The 19621-nt window shown below is 35.4% G+C and overlaps 1 protein-coding gene across 1 annotated transcript; it reads left to right on the top strand.

The window, feature by feature from the left end:
- On the top strand, nucleotides 1–15836 carry LOC110704406 (ABC transporter B family member 15-like). Its single transcript, XM_021882185.1, has 7 exons — nucleotides 1–204; nucleotides 7949–8003; nucleotides 10717–10895; nucleotides 11009–11466; nucleotides 12008–12548; nucleotides 13009–13920; nucleotides 14275–15836. The coding sequence occupies exons 1-7, from the start codon at nucleotides 1–3 to the stop codon at nucleotides 15655–15657; spliced, it is 3732 nt and encodes a 1243-aa protein (XP_021737877.1). The 3' UTR covers nucleotides 15658–15836.
- The last annotated feature ends 3785 nt before the right edge of the window (nucleotides 15837–19621 follow it).

Genomic DNA, 19621 nt, shown 5'->3' with positions numbered 1-19621 from the left:
ATGGAGAAAAAAGGGTCATTATGGAGCATCTTCATGCATGCGGACGGTGTGGATTTAATTTTGATGATCCTTGGTTTCATCGGAGCCGTTGGTGACGGTTGCACATTGCCGATGACTTTTGGTTTCACTAATAAGTTAATAAACAATTTTGGCAGTAATTCTAATTTCAATTCTGCTCGAGCATTTACCAAAATTGTCAACAAGGTTTGTTTATTATTGCATTTTCAACAATTCTTTTCCATTTCTCTAATTTTTTTTTTTTTGTTTTTTTTTTTCAAATTCTTATATGTGGTGTGGCCAGCTATAATTGGGGTTACTTTGTGAGTGTTATAGGGGTTACTCGGTCAGTGTTACAGGGGTTACCTCGTCGTCAGTGTTATAGGGTTACTTGATCCGTGTTACAAGGGTTACTTGATCAGTGTTGCAGGGGGTTATTTTGTTCTTTTACAAGCGATACATGGTGTGGTCAATCACACACAAGACGCACTGTATTATTTTTTTTTTGGAGTTAATATGAATTTATTTACCGAAATTTTCTATATATTAATTTTATTTTTTTTACCGATTATCTATTTTGTTTGTTATTAAAGTTACTGATTTTATTGATTAAAACTGATTTTTACTAATTTAACTTTTGCTGAACTTTACTTGTTTTTACTAAACTAAAATTTTTGTTACTTATAAGGTGAAGAAAACTGACCATAGCCAAACTAAGCACGTCAAAGCTTTCACAATTTACGATTTCAATTAGCAATTTAGCATATAATGTCTTGGAATTAGACGCATAGAAAAAAGATGCATAAGATGAATAATTGGAGTAAACAATGTAGGTTGAACGGCCGACTTTGGATCCCAATGTATGGGCTTATGAAGATGCAACATCTTATTCAGGTTCATATAGTATCATATCATGCATGCTCTAACTTTTGTTTTAATCTACTTCTTTTTTTTTTTATTTTTTTTCCTCATATGACTATATATCATCTATATGAGTTATAGAGACATCTTCCCAGAAGTGACCTGGGTTCGATCCTCACCCCACCCCTCATGTGATATAGGAGGAACACCCCCCCGTATCTTATCGTTTTACAAAAAAAATAAAAAAAATATGAGTAATAGAGACTAGACGTCTAGATAGAACTATTCCGACGATCTACTAAGGCTTGGATAATTAACGAGGGAAATCTAACATTTTATATGCTCAGGGTAGGATAATTAATAGTAGCCCCTTAGACCTTACCAATATTGTCTTGGGCTAGTTTTTGTTGTCATTTCTTTTAAAATATTTAAATCACACTTGAGTATATAGTGAGATACAAAATTAATTCTCCCTCTATCACTTTTATATGGTTATGTTTAGTTTTTACATGGGTATTCCGAAAAAAAAAAAAAATGGGATATGTAGAATGAGAATATTTGTTTTGGGGGTAGGTAAATTTTTTTAAATGAAAATATTTGTTTGGTGTAGGTAAATATTTTGGTAAATGAAAATATTTGCTTTGTGATTAGGTAAATATATTGGTAAATGAAAATATTTACTTCGGGAATATATAAATATTTTGGTGAATAAAAGTAGTTGCATTCCACGTAGGTGATATGAGGATAGCATATTAGAAGTGTGAAAATATGAGGATAAATGTGTAAAAGTAGAATTATCTATTAACCTATACTAAAAGCAAATTCTTTCATGACACTTGTCATTACCTTGTAAAAAAATTTCCCGCCTTTTTTGGTTTTTTTTTTTTTTTTTTTTTTTTGCAAAATCTTTAAGTAAACTATTTATAACTTATGATATTTCCTTTCCAGTTTGACAATCATATTCCATATATACCCAAATGAAATATTTTTGAATATCTTTTATATACTTTATATTTTGTAATATTATTTTTGTCAAAAATATTTAACAATCGTGCATTGCACGGGATTTTAACCTAGTGTTTTATAAAAGAGTAGAAATGTAGCCATAAAACTGATACATCCAAAATAGAAGACGTAATCATAGAAAAGTAAAAAAGGGAGTATTTATTTATGTAAATAAAAGACTTTGTAATATGATATTACAAATTTTTTATCATAAAGCCATCATTATATATATATACATAAAAAAAAGGTGGCAAAATGGTTAATAAATAAATTTTTACCAATTTTAGTAAAGGACTTTTTTCAGTCTCCATTTTATCTCCATATTTATACGTGTAACAAATATAAAAACTAGATATTAATAAAATTAAATATATAATGAAAACGAATTTAACAAGAATAAAACTAGATATCTTATATAGATTAGGAGTTTTTTATGGTTAAAGATTTTAAAATTTGACTTATATTTTCGTAATGGGGAAAAAATTAGGGACTTGTTAAACATCGCCCGCGTTTTTCTACATAAAGCCCACAATTTATAAAATTTTGACAACTTTGCCCTTGTTCTAATTTTAACCTAAAACGAAATTTTGTCTCACCCAAAATGTGGAACAGCGCCGGATCGCCGAGGGACACCAAAGAGCCGCCGTCGTCGCCGGAAAACGAGGTCTGAAGTGGTTAAAAATCAAGTTTTGGCGGCGAACGTCTGGCCGGGACGCCGCCACCGTGGAGGTGGCGCCTGGACAGGACGCCGCCACCGTGGCTGAGGCGCCTGGCCAGGACGCCACCACCGTGGCTGGGGCGCCTGGCCAGGACGCCGCCACCATGGTAGTGGCGTCCTGGCCAGGCGCCCCAGCCACGGTGGTGGCGTCCTGGCCAGGCGCCACCTCCTCGGTATATTTTTTTTTAAATCTTTTTTTTCGTTTTGGTTTTTTTTTTTTTTTTATTTTGTTTGAATTTTGATAAATTTGAATTTTTTTTAAAAAAAACAAAAAAAAATATTAATTTATTTTGAAAATATGCTTTAGTAAATTCAAAAAATAAACAAAATTAGAAAGAAAAAACCAAAATAATAAAAAAATTTAGGAAACAAAAACATAATAAAGAAAAAAATTGCAAAGAAAATCCAAAAAACAAAATACATTTTAAAAAAAAAATAGGAAAAAACACAAAAAATTACCTATTTTAATAATACAAAGCGAGATTTCAGTCAAGCGATTCGGTTTGATACAAAGCGGAAAGGTTGTGGGTGTCAGTTCAGAGTAAAGGTTCGACAACAGCAAAGGGGTGACGGTTGGGAAGTGAAGAGTTACGGTAAATGGGGGTATCACAACCATGAGATGATCGCATATGAAGTGGGTCATCGACAGTTAAGTGGCCTAAGTCCTGGTGCGAAACTAATTGTAAAAGAAATGAGTGATGCTCAAGTGAAGCCTGCTAAAATATTAGCATCTGTGTTGGAGAAATTTCCTGAAGACCAGCCAAACCGAAGACACATCTACAACGTCAGACAGAAATTGAGGTTTGAACGGTCAGAGGGAAGGAACCCTATACAGCAGCTTCTACACCAGGCACAAGCACGTGGTTACCTGTACTGGTTTGAATCTGATGAAGACACATCGGAGGTGACTCATTTGTTCCTTGTGCATCCTGATTGTGCTGATATGATTTCGTCTTGGCCATCTGTGATTCTGATCGATTCAACGTACAAGACAAACAAGTATAAGTTTCCACTGGTTGAGATGGTTGGGATGACTCCAACGAACCAGAACTTTTTGATTGGTTATGCAGTTATGAAGGATGAGACGGTTGCGAGTTACCGTTGGGTGTTGGAGAAGTTGAGAAATTACATCGGCCCAAGTGTTCAGCCATCGGCCATCGTCAGCGATTGTGAGGGAGGTCTCTTTGCCCCTATAGCGGAGCTGTTTCCGGAGTCGAGCCATTTACTGTGCACATGGCACATCAACAACTGCGTGAAAGTCAAAGCCTACAACCTTTTCAACAAGAACTTAGATTCAGCAGAGAGATTGGTAAATGGTAAGTGGCGGAAGATCCTGCAAGCTACCACGGAGGCAGAGTACGACCGAGCCTTGGATAACTTCAAGGATGCATACCAATGGTGCCCGGCAATCGTAGACTATGTGATGCAGCAGTGGGTGCCTCAGAGGGAAAAGTTTGTCAAATATTGGACAAACCAAGTTCTTCATTTTGGAAACACTACTACATGTAGAGTTGAGAGCGCTCATAGAGCTCTGAAGGACTGGATTGATTCTTCCACCTCTGCTCTGGATACACTGTTCGAGAGAATAAACAAGGCTATTGATACTCAGAGGAACGGCATCAAGAACTCTCTCGAGGACTCCAGACGGCGACATGGCACGATGTATAGCCATTTCATATTTAAGATTCTCCATGGTCGTGTGTCACACTACTGCTTGGGGTTGATTGTGAGCGAGCACACCAGGATGAGGGAGTTGGGTGATGAAGTGGCTATTCGGTGCGGATGTGCTATATCGGTGACTCATGGACTACCTTGTGCATGCACCATTCACCGCGTAATTACGCAAGATAGGGCGCCGTTACATGTTGATCAGGTTCATCCATTCTGGCGGACGCTCGTTATCGGAGAGCATGCTGTTCCACAGACAGTCAACCGTGAACAGGAGGAGTTGGAGCAGTTTCGTTCGATGTTTGACCAAGTGTCCTCCAGCCACCCTTCAATCATTCGTAGTGCTACCCACGTACTTCATGACATGTTCAACTCGTCGTGCTTGGATCATGAGGAACCTGAGGGGGTCGAGCGACCACGGGGCCGACAACCACGGCGGGAAAGGAGTGCGTTTGAGTACATTCGTGGTCGTGGTCGTGGTCGTGGCCGTGGTCGTACATCGTCATCAAGTGGTAGTCAAACTTCTTCGTCGGTGAATATGCCCGGCACCGGTACGGTACTTTAGTTTAATTTACTTTTTAGAGTGTTTGTTTAGTTTTCTGCTGACTTGTTAATTGTGTTTTTTGATGTGTGCAACAGGTAGAATGGACATTGAACATTTTCCATATAAAGACAGGATCCCTAACATCATGATGCCGTTCCTGGACGGGTGGAATGATGTGGTTGCAGATGGTAACTGCGGATTTTCGGATTCTAATTTTCGTATTTAGTTTTCCCATTTAAATGTGAACTTGTATTTAATTTTCGTATGCCCACTAATTACAACTTAAAATAAAAATTATAAAAACTAAAAATATAATGTCAAATTCTAAGAACTTAAAATAATAATTATAAGAATAGATAATGTTAACTTTTACAAACAACTAGGAAAATGTTATATAAATGCACTGCCGACATATCAATAATCTCTCTGTGACGCCCACTGCCACTGCTCAAGGGCCCGTTCCAGTTCATCAATAACAGCTCTGCCTGTTGCAGTCGTCATGTTGTCCCTCTCCTCAAAAAGTCTGTGTCCCAACTGCTTCATCTTTCCCATCCACTACACATAACAAAACACATAAAATTCAATAACGACGTATTATATGAAAAAAAACAAAATTTTAAAATTTTATTTTTTTTTTAATTTAATTTCTCTTTTTTTTCTTTTTTTTTTTGTTTTGAATTTTTTTTTTGTTTGTTTGTTTGTTTTTGTTTTTTTTTTTATTTGTTTTTTATAATTATGTTTTTTTTATGGATTTTTGTTTGCGTTTGTTTAATTTTGTTTTAATTTTTTTTTGAATTAAATTTTTTTTAATAAAGTTTTTTTAATGCATCTTTTAAACCAAAACAAAAAACTTACAAAACTTAAAAAATATAAAATTATAAAAACTTAAAAAAAGAAGAACATCAAAATTTTAAAAAAAATTTATAAAAAAAAAAAAGGGAACATAAAATTTTTTTTAAGTAAAAAAACAAATTCAAAAAAAAAAAAAACAAAAACAATAAACAAGAACATAAAATTAAAAATTAAAAAAAAAAAAAGAGGAACATAAACTTTTTTAAAAAAAAAGCAACAAAATTTAAAAAAAAATAAAAAAAAAATCAGAAACATAAAATTTAAAATTAAAAAAAAGAAAAACAAATTTAAAAAAAAACAAAAAAAAAAAAAATTATTTTCGAAATAAAAATTTCAAATTTAAAACCAAAAAAAAATTAAAAAAAAAAATATATAACGAGGCGCCTAGGCCAGACGCCGTGACGGTGGCGGCGGCGCCTAGCCCAGACGCCACTACCACGGCGGCGGCGCATTGGCCAGACGTTGGTGCCGTGGTGGTGGCGTCTGGGCTAGGCGCCGCCGCCACCGTCACGGCGTCTGGCCTAGGCGCCTCAGCCGTGGTGGTGGCGTCTGGCCTTGGCGCCGCCACCGCCTCCGAACTTTTTTTTTTATTTTTTAAAAACAAAATTAATAAAAAATACCTTCTCGCCGGAAAACCGCTGTCCACCCGCCGCCGGTGCCGCCACTTCCTTGCCGGGCCGCCTCGACATCGCTCGGAAAGTTTCTTAGAGAGAGAAAGTGGAAGTAGAGAATAGAGAGAAGAAATTGTGTTTTTTACTTTGAGGGCAAAAGTGTCATTTCACTCTAATTTTGTGGGCTTTATGTGGAGATTTGCGGGCGATGTTTAGCAATCCACAAAAATTAAGGATATGAGGAGTAACAACTAAGCAAATATGAAAACTTGTGCAATATTTTTTTACTTAATATATAATTACATTCTTAATTTTGGGCTCCTTTTCAATTGGGCCCAAGGAGACCACCCCACAAAACAGCCCGAAAGGGCCGGCCTTAGTAAAAAAAAAATAGTTCATTATCCCAAATAAGTAATTACTAGATAATTTTTGAGCCATGCTCGATTTTTTTAAATTATTGATAATTGATATATAGAAGTTTCTAGAGATTTTTTTTTTTTTTGTTTTTTTTTTTTTTTGAAGGAATGTTTCTTGAGAAATATAACACAATAGCAATTATAACGATATATATATATATATATATATATATATATATATATATATATATATATATATATATATATATATATATATATATATATATATATATATATATATATATATATATATATATATATATATATATATATATATATAATAATATAATAATAATAATAAATTAACGCTTCTAAAAAAAAAGGGAGAGTTTAGGAGGAAAAATTTCCTTAAAAAAAAACTCCAATTTAATAGATTGGTAACTTTGGAGATCACATAAGATGTTTAAGTAAGTCTTGTGTGTGGCTAGGCACACAGTGTGGCCACATTGATTTATAAGAATAATTCTTATTTATATATATAAGTAACCTTATTTATTCATAAGAATAACCTCATTTTGTCCATTAAAGTAACTCCAATTCATTATATAAGTAATATCAACTGATTTAAAAATAAGTAACTCCATTTGTTCATTCGAGTAACCCTTATTTTTTGTTTTAAAAATTGAAAGAATCATTCCACTTATGTAAGAGAGTAACCCCTTTTTTCATTTAAGTAACCCACATACTTCAAGGTAACCCGGTTTGCTCATTATCATAATCCCCTATTACTTAATTATTTGTCTTATTGTAAAGTGGCCACACCATGTGGCTAACCACATATAAGAATTTGTGAAGATGTTTATTATGTACTCCGTTACACAATTATTGCATCATTTTCAGGTTCTTTTTTTTTTTTTTTTTTACCATGCACATTTTTCAGCATCCACTACTTTGATATGAAATATCTTTAATTATATTTCAATAATAATCATAAAAGAAAATGATGGCCATGGTTGTGCTAACTTATGGCTAGGCTAGCCCTGTAGCCCATGATAGTGTTGTGTTATGGTAGCCCAAGGCATTATCTAAACTGTAGACCAGGCGATCGATCGTGTTGTCTTAATGTTTTTTCTTTTGTTGTTTTATTAAATCTGGCAATGGGATGTGCATATTATATGGTAAACAATATTATTGCAACCTTTAATTATCCATTAGCAGTTTAGTACTAACTTGTTACCACAATTATTAGTATGGTAAGGTAATATATTATTGAGAAAAAGAAATACTAGCTATTTTCACATTTTCATTTAAGATTGTTCGTTTAATTTCTCTGCAGAACGTATTAGTTTTATGCATTATGGGAGCAGGAGCATTGGTTTTTGGTTTCCTTGGTGCGTCTACACTATCTTACATTTTTATTTTTCTGTTTTTTGACTTCTTTATTTCGTTTTGCTATGATATACTGTACTTATTTTAATTTCTATACTAAGGTTATACTTGTATAAAGTAGCTAACAAAATATCAATTTACAAAGAGATGAAGGCATGAAGCTCACTAGCTAATTTACGTAGAACTTAGAATAAAACTGCGGAGTAACACCAACTAAAACTGTATGTACTCAATCGAAAGATCACATTGTGCGAAGTATATTGAATTGTAAAATGAATATGGAAGTAGTTTTTTTTTTTTTTTTTTTTTTTTTTTTTTTTTTTGTTACAAATAAATCGTAACATAGTACATTAAAAAAAACACAAAGTTAAGTTTTATATGTGGCTGACCACACCGTGTGACCGGAGTTACTTGGTCAGGGGTTACTCACCCGATAAGAGATTACTCGGTCGATCAGGGATTACTCAATTAGGATTATTCAGACGATCGGGAGTTACTCGGTTAGAGATTACCAAGTCACTATTTTGATGTGTGTCAGCCGGCCACACAAAAAATACGCCGTAAAAAAATGAATAGTTTGCCAAAAACCTCCTTATAAAACTTCTTTTTTTTTTTTTTAATAAGAAACTAGATTAGACTCGTGCATTGCACGATTTAATTATTTTTTACTATTATGCATAAAATAAAGTTTTATCATTTGTGTAAAAAAGAGTGGTAATTTTTTTGTTAGAAAAATGTATAGTGTAGGTTAAAAAAAATATAATGAATGATGACATCACATATAGAAAATGGAGAGAAAATTTTTAATATTAGAATGACACGTAAATAATTTGAGAGTTGATAATGTTAACAATATTTTGTTTTAATAATAGTTAATAGATTAACTTATAATTTTTTTTAACAACATACCTTAACCTCTTATATTATTTTTTTGACAACACACCTTGTGCCAGAATTCGAGTGTTGACCTTGTTTTATCGACATTGACCTCGTCACGTGTGGGTCATGTAATCTCGTAAACGCACCCTCCTTGTTTTTCCGCCTTTTCCCTCACCAACACCACCTCATCACCACCCTCACCAACACCATCACCCAATAATTCTACTCCCATGAAAACAAAAATAAACCCAATAGAGGGAAAGAGAATATTCCTATCCTATGAACAAGAAAACCTTCAGCCATCCATTTCTGAAATAAATACCCAATTGATTCTCCTCTTGGAAGCCTCTCTATTCTTAAAGACAACATCTTGGGTGCTTCTTCGCCATTAGAGCTCGAATTCTTCAAACCCATTTCAGATTGCTTACTGATTGTTTGAGTACATAATGTAAATGGGTTTAATTTGTTGCTCATTTTCAGAGGCACGCCATTTGTTCGATGAAATGCCGCAGTGAGCGAACACCCTAACCCAGTTAATTGGAGAGGTGTATCAGGGTTTTTGCAGAAAATTAACCAGCGATTAACGCTTTGTTTAATGTTCTTCACCTTCTTTCTTTTTGTGAGATGGCGTTGGTGAGGGAAAAAGAGGAAAAAAAATACAGAGAGGCTGGTTTGAGAGAACCCGTGACGAGGTCAATGCTGGAAAACATGGTCAACGCTCTGGTTCCGGCATAAGGTTTGTTCTTGCAAAAAAAATTAAGTTAAGGTGTGTTAGTTAAAAAAATATACATATAAGGTGGTTACTTACACAAGTATTATGAACTTTTCAGCAATTTTTCCAAAAAAAATTTACATCACATATAAGTACTTCGTATTTAACACCCAATGTGATGAGAATGGTTAACTCACAGCGCCGCTGTTTGTTATCAAACGTATAAGATGAAAATATGTACTACTATATGCATAATAGGTGACAGGTGCTAAGTATTTTGGAAGAAAATATTCAACCTGCAGAATAGTAAAAAGTACCGCTACATGCATAATAGTATATAATGGTACATTATACCTGTATAATGGTACATTATAATATACCACTATAGAGTCAACTTATACATTAATGGTACGTTATACCTGCATAATAGTACATTATTATAATGTACGACGGTAGAGTCGGCTTTTATTAAGAAGCTTGTCAAATTTACATTTTTACCCTCCTATATGCATTGTAAATACATAGCAGCTATGCCTGAAATGCACTCGATGAGAGTGAAGGATAGCTGACAGTGGTTATAGCTCCACACTCTCTGCAGTTCTTTGTCATGCAACTTAAACTGAAATTATAGAGTTTTTTGGTGAGGAGTGTCATTGTGAATCTTGTGATGTTTAATGCCCTTTTCGAGGTATCAAAGCACATTAATATATCTCTTTGGCTTACCTTGACCTCATTGGGTTCATTTGGGTTCTTAACACAAGCGACAAGTTAATATATTCTGACTGGGGTTCAAAATAAAACCAACAACCTAAGTCATCCTTGTGAAATCATCCGCAATAGTGAGTAAAACCTATACATATAACATAGAAAACTCTTGTAACAAATGTTTATACGAACTTACGAAGTGACTAAAATGCCTTATGAAGCTATGAGTCTTAATGCTACTAGAATAGACGCATGGACTGCTCAGAGAGTAGTGTTTTATCTTCTTTCCTAGTATAGTAGCTGAGCCGAAGCTTGTGAGTTGTGACTGGGCTGCTGCTTGGCGCTTGCCCTGTGGTGCTATATTTACAATCTGGTTTATATTTGTAATTGCTTTATTTGTTTGGCTTTGCAATTTGCAGAGGGATATTGTTGGACAAGGACAGCTGAAAGACAAGCCTCGAGACTGCGATATAAATACTTAAAAGCAGTGTTGAGGCAAGATGTGGGTTACTTTGATTTGCATGTTAGTAGTACTTCTGAAGTAATCGTCAGTGTTACCAATGATAGCCTTATCATCCAAGATGTAATAAGTGAAAAGGTATACCTTCTTGTTATGTTGCCGTTTTATTTTCCTTCTTGCCCTCTTGGCTATTGCATGAAATTAGGTAACATAAGTTTTGCACTCCAATGCTGCCTCTGCTGATGAATTAGGTACCAAATTTTGTGAGGAACACATCCCTATTCATCTCAAGTTATGTGGTAGCATTTTCATTGCTATGGAGGTTAGCAATAGTCGGGTTTCCCTTCGTAGTTTTTCTTATTATACCGGGCTTGATGTACGGAAGGATATTGATGGGGCTATCTAGGAAACTGACTCTTGAGTACAATAAGGCTGCAGGCATAGCAGAACAAGCAATATCCTCCATAAGAACAGTCTATGCCTTTGTAGGAGAACACAAAACATTATCTAACTTCTCAACTGCTTTGGAAGGATCAGTGAAGTTGGGACTCCGGCAAGGTTTAGCTAAGGGTGTCGCTATTGGTAGCAATGGCGTAATTTTTGCTGTTTGGGCTTTCTGTACTTGGTATGGTACCAAACTTGTTTTAAACCACAGTGCTAAAGGTGGTACCATTTATATGGTTGGTGCTGCCCTTTGTGTGGGAGGACTGTAAGTTCCTTTGCTCATTTTTCGAATTTATTGTTTATTCTAGCTAGCTTCCTTTGAAATACATTGTTGTTTCCTTCCTCCTAATTTATTATTAGAAAATAAGAAATCGATTAGGCAACAATCTAATGTATGAAAGACTTAAATTTGCGTGTTGTGATTTGTGAAGTTTAGATTTGTGGAGCTATATGCGTAAACCATAAAAATCCAACCTACAATATTAATGTAAAGAGGAAAGAAATAAACAGAAAATTTAGGGGTTACAAGTCGCAACTCTCTCGATTTCTCTCTCTTTTATGACTTGTTCTTATACCTGTTGAAACCCTAAGGATGATCCCTAAATCAATAAAATATCGTTACATTAACTAGTAATATTGTCCCCTTTTAGATAAATATGACATGGTGACACCAATTAATCAAATAATTTTGGTGTTTACAGTATGAAAGTAGGATAAGCTGCTTACATGAACATACAATCAAAATTTCTCTTCTTGACTTCTATTGTTGCTTACTTCATGTCTTTATCTTTTGATGTTATCGACAGGGCTCTGGGTTCCAGTTTACCGAACATTAAATATTTCTCAGAAGCTGCTTTAGCAGGAGAGAAGATGATGGAAGTGATAAACCGGGTGCCGGCTATTGACTCGGAAAAAATGGATGGGCTGACCTTAGATAATATATCTGGGGAAGTTGACTTTAAGCATGTCAGTTTCACTTACCCTTCAAGACCAGATTCAATAATCTTCTGCGACTTCTCACTGCAAGTTCCTGCAGGGAATACAGTCGCATTAGTTGGAGGGAGTGGTTCAGGAAAATCCACTGCAGTAGCTTTGCTACAAAGGTTTTATAACCCACTTGGTGGGGAGATACTTTTAGACGGGGTGTCAATTGATAAGCTTCAACTTAAGTGGTTGAGATCACAAATGGGGTTAGTCAGCCAGGAACCTGCACTTTTCGCGACTACAATTAAAGAGAACATACTTTTTGGTAAAGAAGATGCTACGATGGATGAGGTCATTGAAGCTGCAAAAGCATCGAATGCTCACAATTTCATCAGTCAATTGCCTCAGGGCTATGATACACAGGTATATGCACCATAATTTGCACGTGTATTGAATCATTCTTAGTGTTGAGCATTGCTGAATTCTTCTTAGAATGTTATCTAAAGAACAAGTAATGTCTAATTACTGTTAAGGATTATTATAGTATAATCTCTTAGAGACATACAATGAATACTATAGTTCAATTTTGATATGTGACAATGTGACATTCATATTGGAATAGTGAATTTATATGCAAGTATAAAATAATTTCTCTGTTTTAGTGAAGGTAAGGTTGTATACATCTTCACTTACCCTTCTCTTATTCCGCTGACATCCTTGGAGTCGTGAAAGGGGTTTTGAGATGATGTTGGTGTTGATGTATAAAGTACAACATATTTGATGTAGGTGTATTAGAAAATGTATACTTGTGTTGATCATCAATCCTTACGTTCAAGAGCAAGTGAAGTAAGTTTTGCTCATTTTTTATGTACTATGTCTGCAGGTTGGAGAAAGAGGAGTCCAAATGTCGGGTGGACAAAAGCAAAGAATAGCTATAGCAAGAGCAATAGTCAAGAAACCGCGTGTCCTGCTCCTAGATGAGGCAACCAGTGCATTAGACTCCGAGTCAGAACGAGTTGTCCAAGAAGCACTTGACAAGGCTGCTTTGGGACGAACCACAATAATTATTGCCCACAGACTCTCCACGATTCGTAATGCTGACAGTATTGCCGTTATCCAAAATGGCCAGGTGATGGAGATTGGTTCCCATGATGAGTTGATCCAACACAAGGAAGGGATGTACACTTCATTAGTTCGGCTACAGCAGATGGAAAAAACTAATGATAATCAAAGAAGTTTGTCTCACCCTTCCACCTCAAACTTACCTATGTCTTACAATGTGGATTCAAGACATAGCATTAGTAGCCGTACACTCTCATTAGGCAGTCGCTCAAGTTCAGTCAAATCGGTTCATGACTTGGCCAATGAACTTGATACCAAGCCTAAGGGCGATGAAGTATTGCCTGTCCCATCATTTGGTAGATTGTTATCTTTGAACTTACCCGAGTGGAAACAAGCCATTTTGGGTTGCTTGGGTGCTATACTATTTGGAGCAGTCCAACCACTTTATGCATTCACTATGGGGTCTTTGATATCCGTATATTTCTTGGAAGATAAAGAAGAGATCAAGAGGAAGACTACGATTTATGCTTGGTGTTTTTTTGGATTGGCTGTGCTCTCATTTATAGTGAATATTGTTCAACATTACAACTTCGCATATATGGGGGAGTTCTTGACTAAGAGAGTACGAGAAAGGATGCTAGCTAAAATGCTTGCTTTTGAGGTTGGATGGTTCGATCAGGATGAAAATAGTACTGGTGCTATTTGCTCTAGGCTTGCTATAGATGCCAATGTCGTAAGTTATCTATCCCCTTGCTTCTAAATAGTTCCATTTCCATGTGCTAGTTGTTGTATTCTGTTATATCTTTAGTACTACATATTCAGTGCCTTTTTCTTTGTTAGTGAAATAGTTTAGTCTACCTTATTACTTTCAAGGCTACCTTATGTGGGGAAAAAGCATTGAATGTGTCATTTCGTTTACTCTTAAGCACCCCTAAACATTACTCGTATTAACTTCCTTAAATGTGATCATAAAATCAAGACGTCCAAAGTAGAATACGTAACAAAAGTGACGGCTGGAGTAATATTTTCCCTTAAACATTGATGAGCATTTTTGTGACTTGTAAACTCATATATTGACTATTTGCAGGTAAGATCGTTGGTTGGAGATCGGATGTCACTTATAGTCCAATCAATTTCAGCTGTTGTAACTGCAGTTACAATGGGCTTAATCATTTCATGGAAGCTAGCCATTTTCATGATAGCAACCCAACCCCTAATTATAACTAGTTACTACGCAAAAGCGGTTTTACTTAAAAACATGTCTAAGAAGGCAAGCAAGGCCCAAAATGAGAGTAGCAAGTTGGCTGCTGAAGCTGTATCCAACCTTCGCATAGTCACTGCTTTCTCTTCCCAGGACCGAATCCTAGCAATGCTTGAGAAGGAACAAGAAGGCCCTCGAAAGGAAAGTATTCGACAGTCCTGGTATGCAGGTTTTGGGCTGGGAGCCTCTCAGGGCATGTACATTTTTGTTTGGGCCGCTGATTTTTGGTATGGTGGTAGGCTAATGGCTCATGGTCACCTAACTTCTAAGGCATTGTTCCAGAACATCATAATCTTAGTGACCACCGGGCGTGTCATTGCTGAGGCCGGGAGCATGACCTCGGACCTTGCCAAGGGTGTGGATGTTGTTACATCAGTGTTTGCAGTCCTAGACCGTGTTACCAAGATTGATCCCGACAGTCCTGACGGGTACCATCCTGAGAAAATTAGTGGTCACATAGAAATCCAAGATGTACACTTTTCGTACCCTACTAGGCCCGATGTTGTGATTTTCAAAGGCTTCTCAATCAATATTGAGGCTGGTAAATCATCCGCGCTAGTGGGCCAAAGTGGGTCGGGTAAGTCAACAATTATTGGATTGATCGAAAGGTTCTATGTTCCTCTCAAGGGGTCTGTAAAAATTGATGGACGTGACATACAGACTTACAACCTTAGGTTCCTTAGGAAACATATAGCTCTAGTGAACCAAGAGCCTTCATTATTCGCCGATACCGTTAGGGGGAATATAGCCTATGGAGCTGGTGATGAGATTGATGAATCAGAGGTTATCGAGGCTGCAAAGGCAGCTAATGCTCATGACTTCATATCCGGACTAAAAGACGGGTATGATACATGGTGTGGAGATAGAGGGGTTCAATTATCGGGAGGACAAAAGCAACGAATTGCAATAGCAAGAGCTATTCTAAGAAACCCGGCAATACTATTGCTAGATGAGGCAACAAGTGCACTTGATAGCCAGTCCGAAAGTATTGTGCAAGAGGCACTCGAACGAGTAATGGTTGGTAGAACAAGTGTTGTAGTGGCACATAGGTTGAGCACCATACAAAAGTGTGATCTCATCGCGGTGTTAGAGAAAGGCGAGGTTGTAGAGAAAGGTACACATTCCTCTCTTTTGGCTAAGGGACCTAATGGAGCCTATTATTCTTTGGTGAACCTTCATGGCACACCACATCCTTCAAATTTGGAGTAGATATTTAGAAATGTGCAATGTAGCACTATATAGTATTGTATTGACATGTATTTGCTTGTTCATTTAGACTTTAGAGTCCAGGTATATGAGGTCCAATGAGGAGCATCAATTCTGTTTTCTTTAAACCTCTAAAATAATTAATTGTCTATGCTATGCTATGCTAGAAGGATTTGTACTTATTCTGCTCATTTATAATTCCAAAGGTTGTGGTTTTCCCAATTGCCAATAAACATTTTATACGGAGCACCAATAATTTATTTAATTATATTTTGGTAATAATTATAAAAAGTTAATATGTTTAAATTACACACTAATACTTATTTAACAAGATCTTATGTAATGTTTTTTCTTGCGTATAAATTACAAAAGATGGTTAAAAGAATGTGCGGGTGTGAATAGAGTAAAACTTTTACATTGCGATAAAAAAATAATAATAAAAGAAAAGACAAGATATCAATTTAAAAGGGCATTATTCACTTTTTATTTTAAAATCTTAGAAACATGTCTAAAAAGTAAAAACGGTCCAAACTACGTTTTGAGTATTGTATTGTTAAGGTTTAGTGTTGGTTTTAGCATGATTAGTCCAATAATCTTCGAGCCATGATTTTTCAAATGTTCGATTTTTGATCCAGTTTATTACTCCTTACCAAACTAGTGAGCAGCCCTAGAAGTGAGTAGGCTTCAAACATTAGCTTAAACGTTTTGTTGAGTTGGTTCTCTAACATGATATCAGAACCAACAAGACACAAAGGTCACATATTCGAATCTCATTCTCCCCTCCTTTTAAAGTGGAATATTAAACGTTGGGTATGAGAAGGACCCATACTTTCACACTTCAAAACCAACGAGCTCTCGTGTGAGAGAACGTGATAGAATATAAAGCATATTCTTAGACTTCAACCATCAATTTGAACTAGGGGTGAGCAAACCGGGTACCCGGTCAAAATTTTAGGATCCGGACCCTGAATTGGTTGGGACCGGGTCCTAAAATTTGGAACCGGTACAACCGGGTCCTAAAATTTAGGAATTGGAATTGGTTCCACCGGGTACCGATTCCGATTCCCGGTACCCACATATATATACAAGTGTTGAAATATAATACAAATCATAATATTTTTTTTGGTTTATTTTTACTTTTAGTGTTTAATACTTATATTTTTATATACATTAAGCTATTTTAATTATATTAAATATTAATATTTTTTTTTATTTTACTAATTAGTTACGTTCAACATATTTTTGTTTTTTTAAATATATTTTGTACAATATGTGTTGGGTAACCGGTATAGTAGAGCGGAGAGAAAAATCTAGAAGTTTTAGGGTTTTGTTGATAGTGGGTTTAGAGTTTTATAAGCAATTGGGCTTAGAAATTAAAATGGATTGTAGATAACTCTTTAATTTCTTAAAAACACAAACAATCCACATACTACATCATATACAACCGGGTACCCAGTGGGTACCGGGTCCAAAATTTTAGGATTTGGAACCGGAATCGGTTACAACCGGGTCCGAAATATTGGACCCAATCCCGGAACCGGTGAGACCAGTTCTGGGTCCGGACCCGGCGGGTCCTAACCGGTTCCGGGTCCGGTACCGGGTACCCTGGGTCTTTGCTCACCCCTACTTTGAACTTTTAGTTGAATTGATCCTCTAACAATAAGAGATGGTGCATTTAAAAATAAAAAATAAAAATAATAATTAAGGGTACATTACAAGGTAAAATCAGTTATATAGAATGTAATTATTAAAAAAAATGTCTATATAAAATGAACTAAACATTGTTTTATCTGTCTTACATGGATTCAATTATAGCGAATTCCCATACTACCCTCATAAAAATCACACACAAAACAATCTCTTCAAAACGAGAGAAAGTGACAGTCACTTGTATCTTAAAATAAGCTGTCAAACTCAACCTATAATCAGGGAAATTAGGTGGATTGGATTAAGCCTAAAATTAGTGATTAATTATAAATTAAACAATCTTAGCTGCGGAAATTCGTACTTATTAATCCTTAATTTTGCAAATTTTTTTATCTCCCTAATGAGCTTAGAGTCAATCAAAAGGGGCAAAAAAGATGGTGACAAATTCCTTAAAGAATTGGTATAAACAGGTTTATATGTCTGAAAGTGGACACCTGTTTGGCTTATGTTAATTGTAGTAGCATTGTTTTACTTTAAAGTTTGCACTATATTAGTCTCATTCTAATTGTGTTACAATTTAAATTCATTAAAACCTACCTGAAACCCTTTTTTCAATTTCTTTCTTCCACTCCCTCTAATAATTAATTGAGGTTGATGACCCCATTTAGATTTTTAATGTTTGGAGAGATTGTGCCTATTTATACTAGTATATACAATTATACAAAAATCAAGACTTAGCGTAACACTATATGACTAACATTTTATTTTACTAATATGATGTTGATCGTCCGTGATCGATGATGTGATACTGATGGAAACATAATGTGACTGTGCTTCTATACATATATAGCAAGTATCTGACAAGCAAACATTGGTTCAAAAACACTGTGAAACTTGAGGTTTGATCATGGTCTTTCTGCTGATACCTCATCATCAACCTTTAATTAACACTACAATAGCTTTTTTTTTTTTTTTCAATTTACTTGACGTAAAGTAAGTCGGTACCACATCAAGGTTTACTTTAACTATTTTCAGTATGATTTTTGTTGAATTACTTATTGATAGTAGTTACCTAACATGTTACATGCAAGTATGCAACATGTTCAAAGTTATGGGAAATGAATGTGTCTATACTTGCAAAACCAATACCCTAAAAAAAGAAAAGAGAACATTATAATGAAAAAGGTAGATACACTACAAAATGTAAAGTTAAGTTGCTGAGTTTGAGTGATATCATGCCAAATGCTACAAGACACCGGAGTACATGAATTGCTTAACAATTGATGAAATTATTGTTATGGACATAACATAAATAATATATGGTGGGGTACTAGTAACATAATAGCTAGCAAATTATTTAAATGAATGACTGAATGAGTATCATGAGTTGCAATGCTGGGGTATTTGAAGTTTATGAACATGCATTCCAATAATAATAATCCAATGACCAATCTATTTTGCAATCTTTCAACAGGCTGACTAGGTTACAGAACACTTGTGAATATCTTTTGACTTTTTCTGGATTTAATTGTGACTATTTTTATGGGACCATTTTCTACTTTATTTGGGAAGAATTGCCTATGTTACCATTCTAAAAGCCAAATGTTAGCTTGATTGAATGTAGCTAGACCTCACTAAATTGATTCGTACAGTCGTAACTGATTCAAACTAGTTTGTATTTGATTTTATTTTATTTTATTTTTTAGACAAGAAGGCCTGACAAAGAAAATCACACAAAAACTAAAAGGACCAACAAAGCAGTTGTTGACGACGAACCTGAACAGCCAACCAGTGAGCCGGGGCAACCCACTGACGAGGAACCTTGCGGGCAGACAGAGAATCGCAAAAGAGACAGCTGAATATCTTGAAGCAATCACAAAGCAAGAAATATCACCATCATGGCCATCCCGCAGAAGGGAATTGAAAAATATTTGAACAATCGGAGTAGATAAGAAGATAGACGATGAAAGCCTCGACGACCGGCAACCCGAAAATCCCGCAAACAAGCCTGTAACTCAGACTGAAGGGTCGAAGAGGAGTGATAGGCTCTCGAACAACCACCCAACACAGAATCTGAAAAAAAAATCCCTAAAATTCCAACCTGCTCCCGCGCTAAGATCCCGAGCACTCCAAGCCCCATCGAAAAGAAGGCGGATATCAAAGGTAGAGGATGAGTTTGTATTTGAATTTATTGATCTAATTTTGATCATAACCGAGATCTATCCAAACTAATTCGATAATTTATAGAATTTATATTGGTTAATTTATTATAATAATAAATTTGCTAAACTTAATTTATATGACTAAGTCCAAATAAACT

The sequence above is a fragment of the Chenopodium quinoa genome, unplaced genomic scaffold, assembly GCF_001683475.1.
Source record: "Chenopodium quinoa cultivar QQ74 unplaced genomic scaffold, ASM168347v1, whole genome shotgun sequence".
Classification (NCBI taxonomy): domain Eukaryota; kingdom Viridiplantae; phylum Streptophyta; class Magnoliopsida; order Caryophyllales; family Amaranthaceae; genus Chenopodium; species Chenopodium quinoa.
Note: the sequence above shows the minus strand (reverse complement) of the source record. Positions and strands in the feature narration are given on the sequence as shown.